Source organism: Mytilus trossulus, chromosome 10 (genome assembly GCF_036588685.1).
Source record: "Mytilus trossulus isolate FHL-02 chromosome 10, PNRI_Mtr1.1.1.hap1, whole genome shotgun sequence".
Classification (NCBI taxonomy): domain Eukaryota; kingdom Metazoa; phylum Mollusca; class Bivalvia; order Mytilida; family Mytilidae; genus Mytilus; species Mytilus trossulus.
Genome location: NC_086382.1, coordinates 74,492,915 through 74,509,763, shown reverse-complemented (window position 1 = coordinate 74,509,763; position 16,849 = coordinate 74,492,915). Strand labels below are relative to the sequence as shown.

At 33.2% G+C, this 16,849-nt stretch overlaps 2 protein-coding genes across 2 annotated transcripts; both read right to left on the bottom strand.

Moving 5' to 3' along the window:
- Nucleotides 1–4,984: 4,984 nt before the first annotated feature.
- On the bottom strand, nt 4,985–7,560 carry LOC134688166 (uncharacterized). Its single transcript, XM_063548639.1, has 2 exons — nt 7,546–7,560; nt 4,985–6,983 (listed from the first exon to the last, which is right to left on the bottom strand). Exons 1-2 carry the CDS (start codon nt 7,558–7,560, stop codon nt 5,145–5,147), a joined length of 1,854 nt encoding a protein of 617 aa, XP_063404709.1. The 3' UTR covers nt 4,985–5,144.
- A 5,930-nt stretch (nt 7,561–13,490) lies between these two features.
- On the bottom strand, nt 13,491–15,326 carry LOC134688165 (uncharacterized). The gene has a single exon (XM_063548637.1). It carries the CDS (start codon nt 15,324–15,326, stop codon nt 13,491–13,493), a length of 1,836 nt encoding a protein of 611 aa, XP_063404707.1.
- Between the last annotated feature and the right edge of the window lie 1,523 nt (nt 15,327–16,849).

Below are 16,849 nucleotides of genomic sequence, written 5' to 3'. Positions count from 1 at the left end.
TCAATTTTGTAAAACAAGATACATAAATAACCCTATTGGAAAACATAGTGTCATGCCAGTATTGAAACGCGACTGTTTTACTACAAAAACACACACATTGAACCAATGATGTAATTGGTTAATTTTAAATTCATGAGTTTGAATGTACCTTTTGTATCTTTGGCCCCTCTTGAACCTTCTATAATAAGGCGTCAACAAAGACAAGAAAATTATTACAAGTACACCAAGGCACATCAACTCTTTATTTATTTATTTTTTTATCGAAATTCTCTTAAGAAAGATCAGATTCTAAAGAGGTTACTAATGACGGGGGCTTTCAAATAAAGAAGATATAAACCAGAAATAGTTTAATTTTGGCAGCTTGAATTTACATATAAGATACATAAATAAATATAATTTACGCACAAAATATTCATATAATACAATACAAAAGATACACATACGAATGATCTTAATAAAGCGGGCATAAAAGAAATAACAAAATGCGCCCAAAATGCGAAAACTCTACAACTGCTCACTCAAATAGCAAACTTCAATTTTGAAAATGGGTTTGGGTGGGTGGGTGAAAATTTAACGTCTAACTCGAACAATCTAAATTAAATAATAAGGATATAATATAACAGTGTGAGCAGGTTTCACTCACTTACAAATTTATTTACATTTTATACCTTAAGGCTATCCAGTCAAATTTGCAGACGAATTTCAGCCAAGTAATTACTGGTTTTCAAATTATAAAAACAAGCCAATTACGGGGGCTTTCAAATAGAGAAGATATAAACCAGTAATAGTTTAATTTTGGCAGCTTGAATTAACATATAAGATACATAAATAAATATAATTTTCGCACAAAATATTCATATAATACAATACAAAAGATACACATACGAATAATCTTAATAAAGTGGGCATAAAAGAAATAACAAAATGCGCCAAACAACCCGCCAAAAAAGATTAACAAACACAAATTACACACACACGCAAATAGAAGAATTGAAACCCAAGGAATGAAACACTTCCTTGTAAGTTTCAGTTGAATAAAAAGGAATAAGAAACTTCCTTTATACGACACACTCAGAGAATATGACGGACTCCCCTGTAAGTGCACTAACTTCAAGTAAGCTTATGATCCCAAAGAATAGTACACTACTTTGTAAGATCAAAATCCTAAGGGATAAATTGCTCCCTTATAAGATTAACATCGATGACCTCCTATCAATATACAAAGCATACAAACAAACCATAAGGTGATTATCATACAACAAAAAATACATAATACAAATTATATATGACTGATAACATGTTGAAAGCATCTGCGAAGCTCGTATAGACCAGCTTTATTAAGATGCAACCCTCCGTCCTTAAAGGCAAAAAGAGACCTAATAGGACGCCCTCTTACAAGAAACCTTTTATATGATTTTATAAAAATAATGTTATATTTAGAACATACAGAAAGTAATTGCTTATTAATATTAGCACATTTAAAACCAGTTAAATCAAAATCTACAGGTCTTGGTAAAATAGAAGATATATAAAGCTTGATATGCGGAGACAAAGATTTGAATTTTACAAATAACTCTCTAAAATCAGCAATGATTCGATCTACAGAAAAGTCTCTAACATCGTTAGTTCTAACATGAATAAGACAGTATGAATAGTTACCCAAGTTTATTTCACCTTGATCCAGTTTCTTCTTAATAGTGGAAATACGAGCACCACTGTAAGCTTGAAGGTCCATGTTAGAAATGCCAGATAAATGTTTACAGATTGAATCGGATAACACCAGTACATGTTTGTTGGTTATGTCTGAAAAACTATTATAAAAGTTTGGCCATTGACTCTGCAACAGATATTTTTTCCTGCATGGTAAAATTCAAATATAGCTTATAAGCATCACTTGCCCAGTCACCGTGCAGCTGTATCAGTTCACTAGGAACTCTAGCCTGAAAGGCAAATGACGCACCTCCCCGTCTAAAAGAATGTGTAGAGTAAAGGCGAGGATCTCGCCCAGTCAATGAAATTATACGCTTAAGCTTATATTGAACTGTTTGTATGTTACTGTTTTAATACTAGCATTTCTCTTGATAACAAAAGCAGGAGATTCTTCAGGAGCAGGAATCATGCGGCACATTCTATTGTATGCAGTAACGGGACATAAAATAGAATCATCTATTTTGACCAACGGTATTTTTAAAATTCGTTCACCACATTGTATAGTTTTAGTCCATTCAAATACCACAATAGCTACTCTTTCATGCATAAAAACTTTGCCTCTAGTAAGTTGTCTTTTACAATCAAAAGAATCTACAGAATCTGGCACTAAATTAGACTTACGAGACATAAGAAAAAAGGCAAATAAAAATAAACACCAATACACAATATCTGTACAATTATCAAGGTCTAAAAAATTGAGCATCTCTTTTAGCAAATCGGGAGTAATAGGCCTAGCTTGTCTAGGACAGTGTTGTTTGACTCTAGAAATTCCCGCCATTAACAACTTAAATTAAAAAATTATCTAAAGGTGGAAATGGAAGATCTAAATAAAAATGCATAATTTTTACACCATTGATATAATTCCTAATAGAATCCGTCGAATTGAATGATCGACTTGAAAATTGCGCATAACAGCTAATCGTTTTAAAAGTGACAGGAAAGGGAGCAACATCAAAATAAAAACAAAAGAGCAAAAAGGCTCTCCATTGTGAAACTAAATTTTTCTGAGTTCCTACTGCAAACGCAGACTTAGTAGACGTTTTAACATCTTTCTCTAACTGTTTAAACTGAACATCTGAAAAAAGGAATTATATATATGCAAATATATAAAAAATTACCAACTATGACTAAAAGCAAATGGACTGTCTCCAACTTCAAATTCCTCCTCCTTTAGATAATTTTGAATTTAAGTTGTTAATGGCGGGAATTTCTAGAGTATTGTGTATTGGTGTTTATTTTTATTTGCCTTTTTTCTTATGTCTCGTAAGTCTAATTTAGTGCCAGATTCTGTAGATTCTGTAGATTCTGTGAAAATTTAACGTCTAACTCGAACAATCTAAATCAAATAATAAGGATATAATATAACAGTGTGAGCAGGTTTCACTCACTTACAAATTTATTTACATTTTATACCTTAAGGCTATCCAGTCAAATTTGCAGACGAATTTCAGCCAAGTAATTACTGGTTTTTAAATTATAAAAACAAACCAATATGTGTTATAATTCATTTGCGTGTCTTTTCAGTTGACTTTAAATACTTCTTAGAACTAGAACGAATGAAACATCTAGAATTTTCTAAGGAACATTTGACCAAAATAGAAATGTCGTCCATTAAATGATTCAGAGTGACAATTTACCTCTCTTGGTCCTTCATGTGATAAGTAACGTTCATTAGTTCCACCAATGAAAAATTGTATACTTATCCTGCTTGTAACAATTCTTAGAAATGTGGGAAAACGTAAATGAGTTGCATAATTTATTATATCAAATGACCATGTGTCCTTTATGACAGATGTAAACTATAAAGCTAGGATCTAGTAACATCTGCTTTAACCACAATGTCCTTATAAATGTCAACACGTATATAGTGTTAATCATCTATCCTGTTCACAAACGGCTTAAATTAGGGAATTGCAGCTTTTATCTGTCAAACCACTAACAATCAAACACAATACGAAAAACATCCAAATCTCATAGTTATTATTAGTTATACTTTGAATAAGACTTATCACCTGGTTTCTACTAACATAAGAAACATGAAGGGTACCAATTATAGAGCAGTATTTGCTTACCCTCTGAAGCACTTGTGATCATTACCAGTTTATGGTAGGGTTCGTGATAGTCAGTCAGTTTGTTCTATGTAATTTGTATACACTTTTGTCTTTTTGTGTATTTCGTTTTTTGCTTTTACGATGTCAGTATATTTTCTAATAATTTGAGTATCCCTTTCTGTATATTTCGCCTCTCTTTTGTACATACTTTCTTTGTATACAAAATAGTTCCCAAAACTCTTAGTTTTTGTATTTTTGACATTAACTGTAGTCTGGAGTAAACAAATATCATAAATTATTACTGCTTTTCCTAATGTTTGGCAGTAAAAAAGTGAAGGGCATATTTTGTTGTGCTAAATGCATAATTCTACAGCCATGAATTGTAACAAATGAAGGCACCAGTAGTATACCGCTGTTCAAAAGTCATCAATCAATTGAGAGGGAAAAAAATCCGGGTTAAAAACTGCAACCAACGAAACACAAAAGGAAAACAACGGAACAACAGAAACACTCAACTGCAATAAAAACAAACGCCAACATACAAAGAAACGAACTATTTGATAAAAATTGCCATATTCCTGACTTGGTTCAGGATATTTTAAGAAAAAATGGTGGGTTTAACCTGGTCGTATGGCTAGCCTCAGACGTGGCTCATATGGCAATGTTAACAAAAATATCGCTTAAATGACAACAGTATGTGACAGGAATATAGTATCCTGGAGTAATGGTAAGTCGTTATACTAAGGACATTTTTTAATATTTTTTTTCTGTAGACCTCGCTTTGTTTTTTTATTACCATGCATTGTCAAGCTTGGTTACTCATAATTATTTATCAGGCACTGAATGCTCGATGTTGTTCCATGCTACCCCTCCTTATCGTGTTTGTTGACATTCAAATTCCAATGGCGTCAAAACCACGTGACACCTCATTCCGTTATACCCAATCAAATTGCTCTATTGTCAATTAGGGGATTTATTAGTCTAAGGCAATTACATTATTTGTTTGTAAAACAGTTCTTTAAAACTGTTTTCAATAACTTGGGAATTGATGTAACCTGGAACATCATTTATTACCATGAAAATAAAAATCAATGAAAATTTTCAGAGAGTTCACCAATTATGATTTTGGGGAATTAATCTCAAAAGCAGTTTCTTTGTTAAATGAGTACACTAATGTTTCAGAATATGATTTTTATTTTTTTTATTTATCAATTAATCCATATTTTCCTCACAAAACACACACATGAAACTATCACCCCTTCTTATCACTCTCACTTTCGTACAATAAATTAGATGCACCCACCTCTCACACTTCTCACACTGTGCCCACTTTGTAAAAATCAAACTGCTGCTCTGCCTCACCTGCTCTGGAACAAACTTCTTTCATACACAGCACTTTTCATCCTCTCTTATTTCACTCTCACTCTCACTCTCACTGTCTATTGCCCACTCATTCACACATCTACTCACTCCACTGGTTCCTGGCTTCTGAGAACAACTCTTTAAAGATTTTGCTGTTTGTTTCTTCTCAGGCCCTCTCTTCCTCTTACTTCCCACAGATCCATTCTGGCCTTTCTTACCACTTTCAGTCACACTTTCACTAACATTCTTCCCAGGATTCTTACTCACATGCTCTTTCATCCTCTCTAACACATCATCCTCTGTCACAGTCTTGCCACTGATGATTCTACTTAACACATTTCTCTTCTTTTTTTTCTCACCTTTCACTCTTTTCATGTTTACTATTTTTTGTACAAAAAAATCACTCTTACCGGTACTTCCTTTCTCTTGCACGGCCACATCAATCATTCTATCACCCACACTCACAACACTGTCATTCTCCACATCATTCTGAACTTCATCTCTATCACTCACACCACTCCTATCTACCTCCAAACCAACCTCTCCCTCAATTACAACACCCACATTCTCCTCATCACTCATAACTCCCTCTCTTTCACTATCATTCACATTCTCAACTACAGCACTGTTTAACCCTTCTTCATTGTCTATAATATCACTGACGAAAGCCTCTGATGGTGTCAGTGGTAATTCCATAATAATGTCTTTTGTGAATGGATAAATGCCTGTTTTTCTAAAAGCTGACTGCAAATTACTGACTGATAAGGCATTTCCGTAAGCTTTGCATGCCATGCTACAAACATCATAACGAGTTAGTGCACATTGTTTTGTTCTGATAGTTCTGTGACATATGCTGTTGTACATATTTTGCAAAGGACCATAACAACCTACATCCAATGGCTGCAAAAGATGACTGGTGTGTGCTGGAAGTAACTGTATTACAATGTTGTGACGCCTTGCCCATTCAATTGTGCTTACAGCAACATGAGATTTATGTCCATCTAACAATAACATCACATGCCCATTGCCTGGAACAAATTTCTTGAAATGATTGCTGAGGAAATCCATAAACAGGTCCGAATTAGACCACCCTGACTTAGAGACAGTGCCAACTGTTCCTGGTGTAGACCCCTCCAGCAACTGATCATTCATTCTCTGTCCTGGGAAGACAAAGTAAGGGGGTAATGCATTGCCAATTGCATTTCCACACCCTAAGATAGTCACGGTGTCACCCTTTCCAGATGTAACCTCCTGCGGTGATGTCTCTACTCCTGATACTACCTTTGATGGGTTGTGGTTGATGGTTACACCCTTCTCATCAACATTGTAAATCAAATGAGGTCTGTCCATCAGATCATATTTAATAAGGGCTTTCTCAAGTTCATTGAAGTACTTAGTAATATTCTCCTTGTTGGCAGCTTTTGCTCTTGCAACTTCCAATGCCCTTGGTTTTACAACTTTAAGATCGGGCCATCGTCCAAGCATTCCATAAAACCAAGTTAGGGTTAAGGGTTTCTCATTTTTACTTTTTTTTTCTAGCATGACTGCATAATCAGTTGCTATGTCAACCACTTCCATTCTATTGTAACCATACCCAAGTTGGGCCATTTCTTTCAGATGTGAAACAAGCCTGCTTTCTTCGTCTAAAGTAAAAAAAGGTCCGTTGCCCATTGTGCAGCACTCTGGGTCAACTATACCAGTTATGCGGTCTCTTAAGGTTTGAAATGGTACCCCATACGTAATGCTTGCTCTTCTAATTGATACGTGATCTTCCTTAACTGCAGTGTAGGCATTAACTAAAGATGTTGGACTGTAAGTCCTGTATTTGGCCTTTCCCGCTGGTTGATGAACTGGGTTGATCTACAAATATAATTCAAAAAGTTTTTAATTTAACTTACCTATTTGTGTTTAAAAAAAGGGGCAGAAAAAAATCAGTAAAACATTTGACTTCATATGTGTTTAGGTTTAATTTGCCTTTTAAACATGATAAAACTAAAAAAATGTTTTAAATGGAAATATTTTTATTTATCTAAAATATTATATCTACTTTGAATGTACGTTTTTTACTAGATTTTTTCTACAATTAATTTTATTGAAGTACTTTCATGTTCGGTTTTAATTGCACATTCCACCATTTTGATTTGGTTGTAATTCATGATTTTCTCATCTCAGTTTGACATATTTTCCCGTAAAATTAATAGAATAATGTAAGGTGGTTGCTTTTTTCAAAAGCCGTTAAAAACAATTTGGTTGGCCTTACAGGAAACGGATATGATTTCTGACCTTGAAAAAAGGTGGATGGCCGCACTGGGTCTGTTCCTCACTATAAATACGATTTTAGACTTGTTGAAAAATGTTTTCAAAAGAGGTTAAGGAAAATGGCACTTTTATGAACTAATTTTTAATTTTTAATCATACATACCTTTAGGAATCGCATGTTTTCAAACGAGTTTGGAATTAATTGTGGCTTTTATTTCTACGCTGTCAAATGTGAAAAGTGACGTCAGAGCGTAGTTTATTCACGAGATAAATGCAACCAAAAAAAGGTAACGGAATGACATTATGAACGATCATAGATTACTATAGAATACATACAAACACAAGTGCACATAGCACAGAGAAACGTATACAAAATAATATAATAGTACATAAGTTACATGTAAACCGCAGGACACCAACGAACATCTTCAATAAACCGCATCACAGGTCTCTACAAACAGTGACGTATTATTTAACATATTTGTAGTCTTGAATTTCATACAAATAAACGGAACGAGATCGAAACAATAACAATTACTTTCACAATACTAGTCCAAATAATTATCATGATTATGACGGTATTGAAAGGCTATTTTAAAATCATACGGTGACGACGTCATAATTATTTCGACTTACACATTACTTTATCCACGGAAAATGGAAATTAACTCCACTATACTGACAAAAAAGACATTTGTGAAATATACCGACAATTCAGAATTTCAACCACAAACGATAAGACATAACACTATATCCAACTGAACAGACAATAGAAACATCGTAACTAAATACATGAATATTGGACGTAAAAATACTTAGACACGTCGTATAGCAATGCAAATTCATATTCGGCAAAACAGTCACATTCGGGAAAAGGTCACGTTCAGAACTTAGAGGCAGACGACATAGATGTTATACCACAATCTAAGACGTGGTAAAAATGTCGTTAGTTAGTTAATACACAGACACATCGCATAAATCAACCCATTTGTGACAGTGTCCATAAATTTGCGAGGTATAATTTTAATATTTTCTCATCAGAACTCTATTTGAGCAGTTTCTGCGTAAGGAGCATACTCCTGTATATAATGTACGTATAGTTTGAACTTGCATGGAAATATCGTAGTAATTGAGATACGAAAACACTATAAGACGGAGCAGAGAGTATGTTACTGCTGAGAAATGAGAATTTGATATTTGGGAAGTTGATATCAACCCGTTTGTCATAGATTTTAGTGTGAAGTCGTCCATTTGTTTCAAGATTGAGGAAAAAAATAATGTATGATGCAGTCATTCTAGAATAGGTAGTATCCCTCATTTCAAGTTCACTTGGTTATATGAGCTACAAGTCCTGACTGAAATATGGGTTATTCATTGATAGGACATCGTCAAAATATCTGAGAGTAAAATTAAGGAATTTCGCAAGGTTTATTTTCTGTTTGTCTTTTAGAAAGTGGTTAATAAATTCTGCTTCATTCTGCTTTATACGAGTACTTAAACAAATCGACAAGAAGGGGTTAACAATTAGTATTCATTGAAATTCCTATTGTCTGTTAAATATATCAATCCTCCAAACTCAACAATACATTGTCGATTAAAAAGTTGAGCATCTATAGTGATTTTTTTCTGATAGAATCAGTGTGGATCCATATTAAGAACTGTTATAACCCAAAACAAACAATGTATATCGACAATTCCCATTTTATAGAAACAGCTCAGTCTAATGAGAGGTTGATATTCATGTTCCCAATACGTTGGTTATATTCGTCGCCATTTGTAAGGAGGATGATACATCCCTGTACGTTATAGCATACACAACGGTGCCATATTGCAAATCACAATTGAAATTTTATCAGCTATATACACTCACTCCGAAGCTCATCTGAATGCATGACATTCATTGTCCATTTAAGTCGTCCGAATATCAATGGAATACACGCTACTTGACCTAAAGCAAACACAAGTCAATCATTTAGCAAAGTATGAATGCAAGTTTTTATTTCGTCCATTGAGTATTTATTGACTTTGCTTAAATTGCATACAAAAAGTGATATTATTTTAATTTTGTCATGTACACATTAAGTTATATATCGAGAAGTATTTTTGAAATGTATTACATCACCAAGCAACATTTTGTAATATATCTTCTCTATGCATAATGCTGGTGTTTTTTTTCTAAATCACCCGTTGAACACAATACAATATAAGGAATCCAATTGACATTGTTTACCAATTTCCCGCCGCTTGAACTCATTCATAATGGGTATGACAGTTGTTTACAAAATTTAGAATTTTTGATATACTAAGGCTTTTTCTACCTCAGGCATTGATTACCTTAGCTGGATTTGGCAAAACTTGAAGGAATTTTGGTCCTCAATGCTCTTCAACTTCGTACTTTATTTGACTTTTTTTTTTTTTTTTTTTTTTTTACTTTTTTGGATTCAAGCGTCACTGATGAGTCTTTTATAGACGAAACGCGCGTCTGGAGTATATACAAAATTTTGTCCTGGTATCTATGATGCGTTTATTTACTACCACTGGGTCGAGGCCACTGCTGATGAAGATTTATTTCCCCGAGGGTATCACCAGCTCAGTAGTCAGCACTTTTTGAGCTGACATGAATTATCATCGATATGGTTATATTTATAAATTATATGTTTACAAAATTTAGAATTTTTGATATACTAAGGCTTTTCTACCTTAGGCATAGATTACCTTAGCTGGATTTGGCAAACATTTTAGGAATTTTGGTCCTCAATGCTCTTCAACTTCGTACTTTATTGGCTTTTTTTACTTTTTTGGATTCAAGCGTCACTGATGAGTCTTTTGTAGACGAAACGCGCGTCTGGCGTTTATACAAAATTTAGTCCTGTATCTATGATGAAAAAAAAGTAAAATCACAAAAATACTGAACTCAGAGAAAAATCAATACGGATAGACCATAATCACATGGCAAAATCAAATAACAAAACGCATCAAAAACGAATAGACAAGAACTGTCATATTCCTGACTATGAGTTTATTGTGTTCCATTCATCAGATATGTTTGGACATTGGATTTTGCCATTCGATAAGGGACTTTCCGTTTTGCATCAAATAACCGAAAATGAAATTGTACTCGATCTTCCGAGAGAGTAACCAAGTGCAATCAGTGACCTCTATACATCTGTAAATCTAACCTGTCACTTTTGTTTATCATGTTTATGTTAAATATATATGCTTTTTTTTTTATCAAAACTGCTATTTATTAAATGTAAATATTTCTCATTCACAGCAATACAAACATAGATATGCTAAATATTAATACAGAATATCTCTTTCTTAACTACAATTGATATGTATCAGCGAAAGACTCGGAGTCTTAAATGATGAGGGATGAAAACAAAAATTGATGAATCCTAACAAACAATGATGAAAAAATCATGTATGATAAATCTGAGAATCATGTTAGGATGTAAAAATCGGTTTTATATATATATCTTTCTGTTCTTGTGGCTGTTGGCATGTTAGTTAAAAAGAAAGTTATTTTAACAGTTAAAATTAAAAAAAGTAAAGATTCTTTGGTCAAGTATGGTTCAGACTTGTCGAGTATTGTTCAGACCTTTGGTTGAGTATTGTTAAGACTGAAAAAAAGGTCTAGAACTGGTCAAGTATTGGTCGAGTACAGGTCGAGAATGGGATAAGACTGTTTCGGACTGGTCGAGTAATAATTCAGACTGTTTTCAATAACAAAGATAAGGGTCAAGTACAAATCATTACAGTCGAAAATTGTTAAGATTGGGTTCGAGCAATATCAAGTAAAATTCACACCAATTCAGACTGGTCGAGTAAAAGTCATCACAGTCGAGTACAGATATAGGCCATTTCAGACTTTTACTGGTTTGTAGTGTATGGAGTTGCGGTTCACTAGAAAGCTATTAAAACAGGAATTCAAAGTGGAGTAGATGAAGTTATTGCATTGAACATTTTGTGGACGCCATAACGTGTTATTGGCCGTTATATAACATCTGTTTCGCAGATTACGACGGACCTTTTAAAATTGTGTTGTTGCTCAGTAGTTCTGTGTTGTGTTTTGTAAATTGTTTATATTCTGGTCGTACATCGTTTTTATGCCATTGCCTTTTCATTTTATGTCGACTTGTGAGTTTCAATGTCCCTTTAATTTGGTATCGTTAGTGGTTCTTTTCTTGACCGATTGTGTTTTACTTTTTTACAATTGAAGACGGTGGAAAACACCTAGTTAAACTTAAATATAGAATAATCTTTAGAGCAGAAATCGTTCAATTGTAGGTTTCTCAGTATATTCTATGATGGGTAAACAGTATTAACGATTAAAGAAATTGAACTCTACCATAACGCGGTTTATAGATTTTTGTGCAAATATATCATGTACTTTCTGGACAAAACATAAAAATTAATGTAACAGGTCAGTAACCGACCTTCAAAGAGTTGTTGCCATGGTTATGTAGCACAAAGAGTGTGTCCCTCTATCTACTCAAAATAATATCATATTCCAACGCCATTGTCTGATAAAGTAGGAAGGGTGATTGAAGATGTGTCACAGTAGCAGCAGGAAGACGTGACCATTATAAGCGGTCCAGGAGCTCGCTCAGTTTTTTTCATTGATTCGTGATAACAAAGTTCTATTGGTTCCTGTACAATACTTATCGGCTGTTCTCTGTTGTGTTTAGAAACATACCTGTATAGTTTCATTGATTCAAAATATATTTATGTCAAGGTTTGTCTCTAAAATCCATGCTTTCCACATGCCTGATAGCAAACCATTCATCATATTAAATTAATTACCACATACAATGGGTTACGTGTAAGTTTGCTTTTGTGTCACGTTGTTGTGCACAATATTTCAGGTAAACTTTGGATAACAAAATTTGCTATATAAATATTAGGGGTTTCAGGTGAAAAAAATGATGCTACTATATGTATAATTTTATTGCATATTTGGAAAGATCTAGGAAAAGGAATCAAGAAAAACTTTACTTGAAATATTGACTGACCTACGGTTATTTCAATTTTCCAAATTACCAGCAAATTGTAACCAATATCTCTTATAGTACTATTATACAAAGGCGGTACCAAATTGCTGAAAATATTGACAAATTTAGGGGGTTATTGTCAAATATCTATTGAAATATCAATAGAAGAGTATATAAACTATATATTTTCTGAAAGCTATTGACATTCCACACAATTTGTAGTAATAATAATAATAAAAATCCAAGATGGCCGCCAACAAAATGGCGTCCAAGATGGCCACTGTTTCTCGAAATAACATGATCTGATGGTTTTATTTCATTTTTAAGTTATTTTAAATGAGTGTAGATGGTTGCAAATGATAAATTAATGTGTTTGTACATTGTATTGTCTCTTTTAACCAGATATTGCATGCATATAAGGTTATTTAGTCCCTTTTTATAGTAGTTTCTGTAATTTTTCAGCTAAATTTTGGAACTCAAAATTTGTTGCCACGAACAAATATTATAAGCTGCATTCCTTATTTAAAATGTTGAAGACCCAAGAAAACACTTAAAGTACAATTTGAAATTAACTGTTTAGTATACATAGCAGGAAAGCTTACCAATCCCAGCATATTTCATATCTTGTCTCAGAAGAATTCATGTTTGTCAATTTAAATGTAATGCATATTTGTCGAGATTTTGTTGGTGTCTTTTTATTACTCGGTTTTATTTGGAAATCTTATCCATCATAGCTGTTTGTATTGTCTGAATTTGAATCAATGGTGTTTGTTTTCTAGGATTTTGTTATAATCTTGTTCTTTTAGACATCAGCAGAACCAGTAATCATGAAAAGAGAAATAAAATCAATTGATAGTCTAACTTTACTTTATTTTATGATAATAAGCAGTATTAGACACAGAGTTGAAACCAAACAAATGCAATACCAGAATATGATTAAGATACACAAATAAGCAATTTATCTACAAATCAGCTATAATCAAGTCACCATTTGACATATCAACCAACAAAGGACAGAGATGAAACAAACAAATGCAATAACAGAATATGATAATGATACACAAATAAACAATTAATCTACAAATCAGCTATAATCAAGTCACCATTTGACATGTCAACCAACAAAGGAAAAATGCCATTCATCGTTTTCATCGATGTTATATTTTACAAGATATTCTGTTTTTTTACCATTTAATTTATGTATTGATAAGACTTTACCAGAACACCATGAAATTTCATTTGAATCCTCCTCTTTGCATTTTTGCTGAAAAGTTTTTCCAACAAGAAGCTCTGGGGTTTCAATGAATTTGGGTAAAAAATAACTTTGCTGACTAACGGTTATTTTTTTTCTTTCCATATTCAACTTATGTGCTAAAGCTTGCTTTGCCTTGCTAATATTATCATTAACTTCATTTAAAGATAAATATTGAAGTTTATTTTCAACAGGAGCTACATTTTCATTTTGTTTATTTAATTCAATAACTTCTTTCAAATTGCTTTCAAGTTGTTGAATTGAATATTGTTTCCCTTTACATGACTGTTGATATAACTCCTTAGGCCCTTTGCTTTTAATGACCTGCTTTCTAAATTGAAGTTGTGCTATTAAAGCTTCTTTAAACAATACATTATATGTGGGTTTTTCTTCTATTTGAACCTTGTAGCACTCTATTTGTTGTTGGGTTACCCACATACCACCAAGCTCATTTAATTGACCAGTTAATTTCACTTTTTGTGTGTACTCTTTGTTTTCTTTATTTGCCTTTTTTTCTTTCTTTGCTTTTAGAATTTCAAGTTTTTTATTGAAAAGAATTTGTTGTCGTGTTTTAAATGACTCAATCATATGTGGGGCACTAACCCTAGCATCATCTATAATCTTGTTTCTATCAGTGTCTGATAGTTTTGAAAGCCAATTTGATGTTTTGTTGTTAGACCACATAATTATAGATTCATATGCTACAGTTGTAGCAGAAGGTTTTAGCCTTACCAACATGTCAAGTTGGGCAAAATCTCTCTCTGAGCATGTATTTGTTGTAGGTACAGAAATACCATGGATTTGATCCCTAAAAGATGGTTCAAAGAACTTCCCACCAGGCAGTTGGTCTTTAGCTTGCCTTTCTAGAATTAGAAGCATACCACCTATACAAAGCTCTAATGCCATCTGTGTATACATTTCAGATACAGGATCACCAGTATCCTTCAACAATGAATCAAAAATAGAATCTTGATGCACCTCCACACCTTCAAATACCAATTCACCAGCTAAAAGTGGAGATGCATCAACAGACAATTCCTGATGTTTTTTTTGCAAGTGGCAAAGAGTTGGGTTTAAATCTAAGATATTTTTTGATGTTTCAATAATTCTCCAAAAAGGACCTGTAATTAATTTGTCATTTATTCCCAGTGCCCTTATGCCACTTGCAAAAGCTTTTTCTCTGACATCAAAAGAAATGCTTTTTAATAAATCAATTGGATCTGCCCAGCTTTCCATAAAGTCAATGATATCATTTAAATGATGATAAGTTGCCCCAGCAGCATAAAACAAGTGGTTAAATCTATGACCTCTAAATGTAATTAGCTTATTATCAATATCTCTTTCTTTCAGATGAGTGCGAAAGTGCTGGCCAACACCAGACTTTTCACACCCATGAAGAGTTAGGGCTTTGCTTGCTGTCCTAGTCAGACGAGAAGCACCACTCTCCTTCCACTGAAATGCAAATGGGTTTTTTCCATTACAAACGTTGCTTTCAAAAACCTGTAAACATTTGTCAACCTCACTAGCCATGTTTACAAATATGTGCATTTTACAAAAGAAAGATGACATCTTGGCCATTTCAGTCTGAGTATTAATATCAAGGTTTTCCCAGTTTTCAACTATGTCTGGTAAAAGACTCTCTTTAAATTCCTTTAACTGTTGATTGAAAAGAGGATTAGCTGCCCCTTGGTCAGACATTGTTGAAACAATGCTACACGTTAAACGCGAGACAATCTCAGGCAAATTTTTACCGCCTGTCCCAAGTCAGAAATTATGTTTTTAAATGAGGACATGATTGATGCAGCATCGCCACTTCCAACTTCATTTAGGCCTAATGAAAAAGTTTTTTTATCAGGTGTTTTTGTAATTTGGAAAGACTGAAAATGCTAATGATGTTTGGAAGTGGCATCTCGATGTAAGCAGTTGCCTTTATGTCCTTGGCCCATGTCATTTACATCAGGCAAATCATACTCATAATTAAGCATAGCTTTTGCTACCTGTTTTTGTGCAACCCTTTTTGCCTCAATTAAAAGTCTGCTTTTCACACCAGCACTTGGCAATCTTGACAGTTGCTTACCAGTCAATTTTTTTAAAACTATGCTAATTACATTATTAACTTTCTTTTGACTTACTCCACACTCAGTGAGTAAATCATGATAGTTTCCCTTACTTCATTTGAGAATTTACCATCATAAAATGATTCTATTATATCATCTGCCAAAATGCTATTTAAATCTTCCAATTCTAGTATTCTATCTTGTTTGGCAGCTATATCAGCTTTTAAATTTTGTATTTCAAAAACATGTTCTTCTCTTATTTGATCAAATTTAGAAGAATGCTGCTGTTTTGACATTCTACAGACTTTTACCAACAGACTTCTCTTATCTTTCTTTAATTTATCTAAATCAGATACATTTTTCTCACATGCCTTGTTTAATAACTTTATTTCTACATTTTGTTGGCCTAGTTCATTTTGTTTCTCATCAATTATACCCTCTAACTTTTCAATTTTTTGATCCCTTCTTCTAATTTTTCTACTTGTATTTCTTGGCCCAAAACTTGCCAATTGCTCATTCATATCTTGCAATTTATCTTAATTGGTGTCTAACTGGTTTGACAAGTTATCATATTTTTTTTCCCAAGATTTACATTCCCTTTTAAGGTGCAATGTCTCTTTACATTTTTTCCCTGCTATATCTAAAAGTCTTAACAATATATGACTCTTAGTTTCAAAATGTTCAATTTGCAACTCTAAATTGTCTAAATTAAAATCAGTTTCTTTGAGTTGTCTCTTTAATTTCACATTTTCACCAACAGCTCTGTTTCTTTCTTTCTCTATTTCTTTCACTCTTTTTCTTTCATTCTCTTGTAGGTATTTCTTTGAGTTGTCTCTTTAATTTCACATTTTCACCAACAGCTGTTTCTTTCTTTCTCTATTTCTTTCACTCTTTTTCTTTCATTCTCTTGTAGGTATTCAAATGAAGATGTGACAGGCTTTTCAACAGGAAAATGAAAGTCTTGATCAAGAAAACTATTTAATTTGGCCTTATTGTTCTTCCTTAAATTCTTAACTTTCTCAACTACTCTGTTAACTTTTGTTCTTAGTACAACTTGGTCATACAAATCCCAATTAAGATTCGGAAACTTCTCTTTCCCTATCACAACCCCTTGTTGAAATACATTTTTTTGAAACAGCTCTGTTATGTCTTTATTCAATATTT

Bases quoted from the DNA above. Each gene is read 5' to 3' on its own strand.
- LOC134688165 (XM_063548637.1), bottom strand. From the start codon at position 15,326: ATGTCTGACCAAGGGGCAGCTAATCCTCTTTTCAATCAACAGTTAAAG.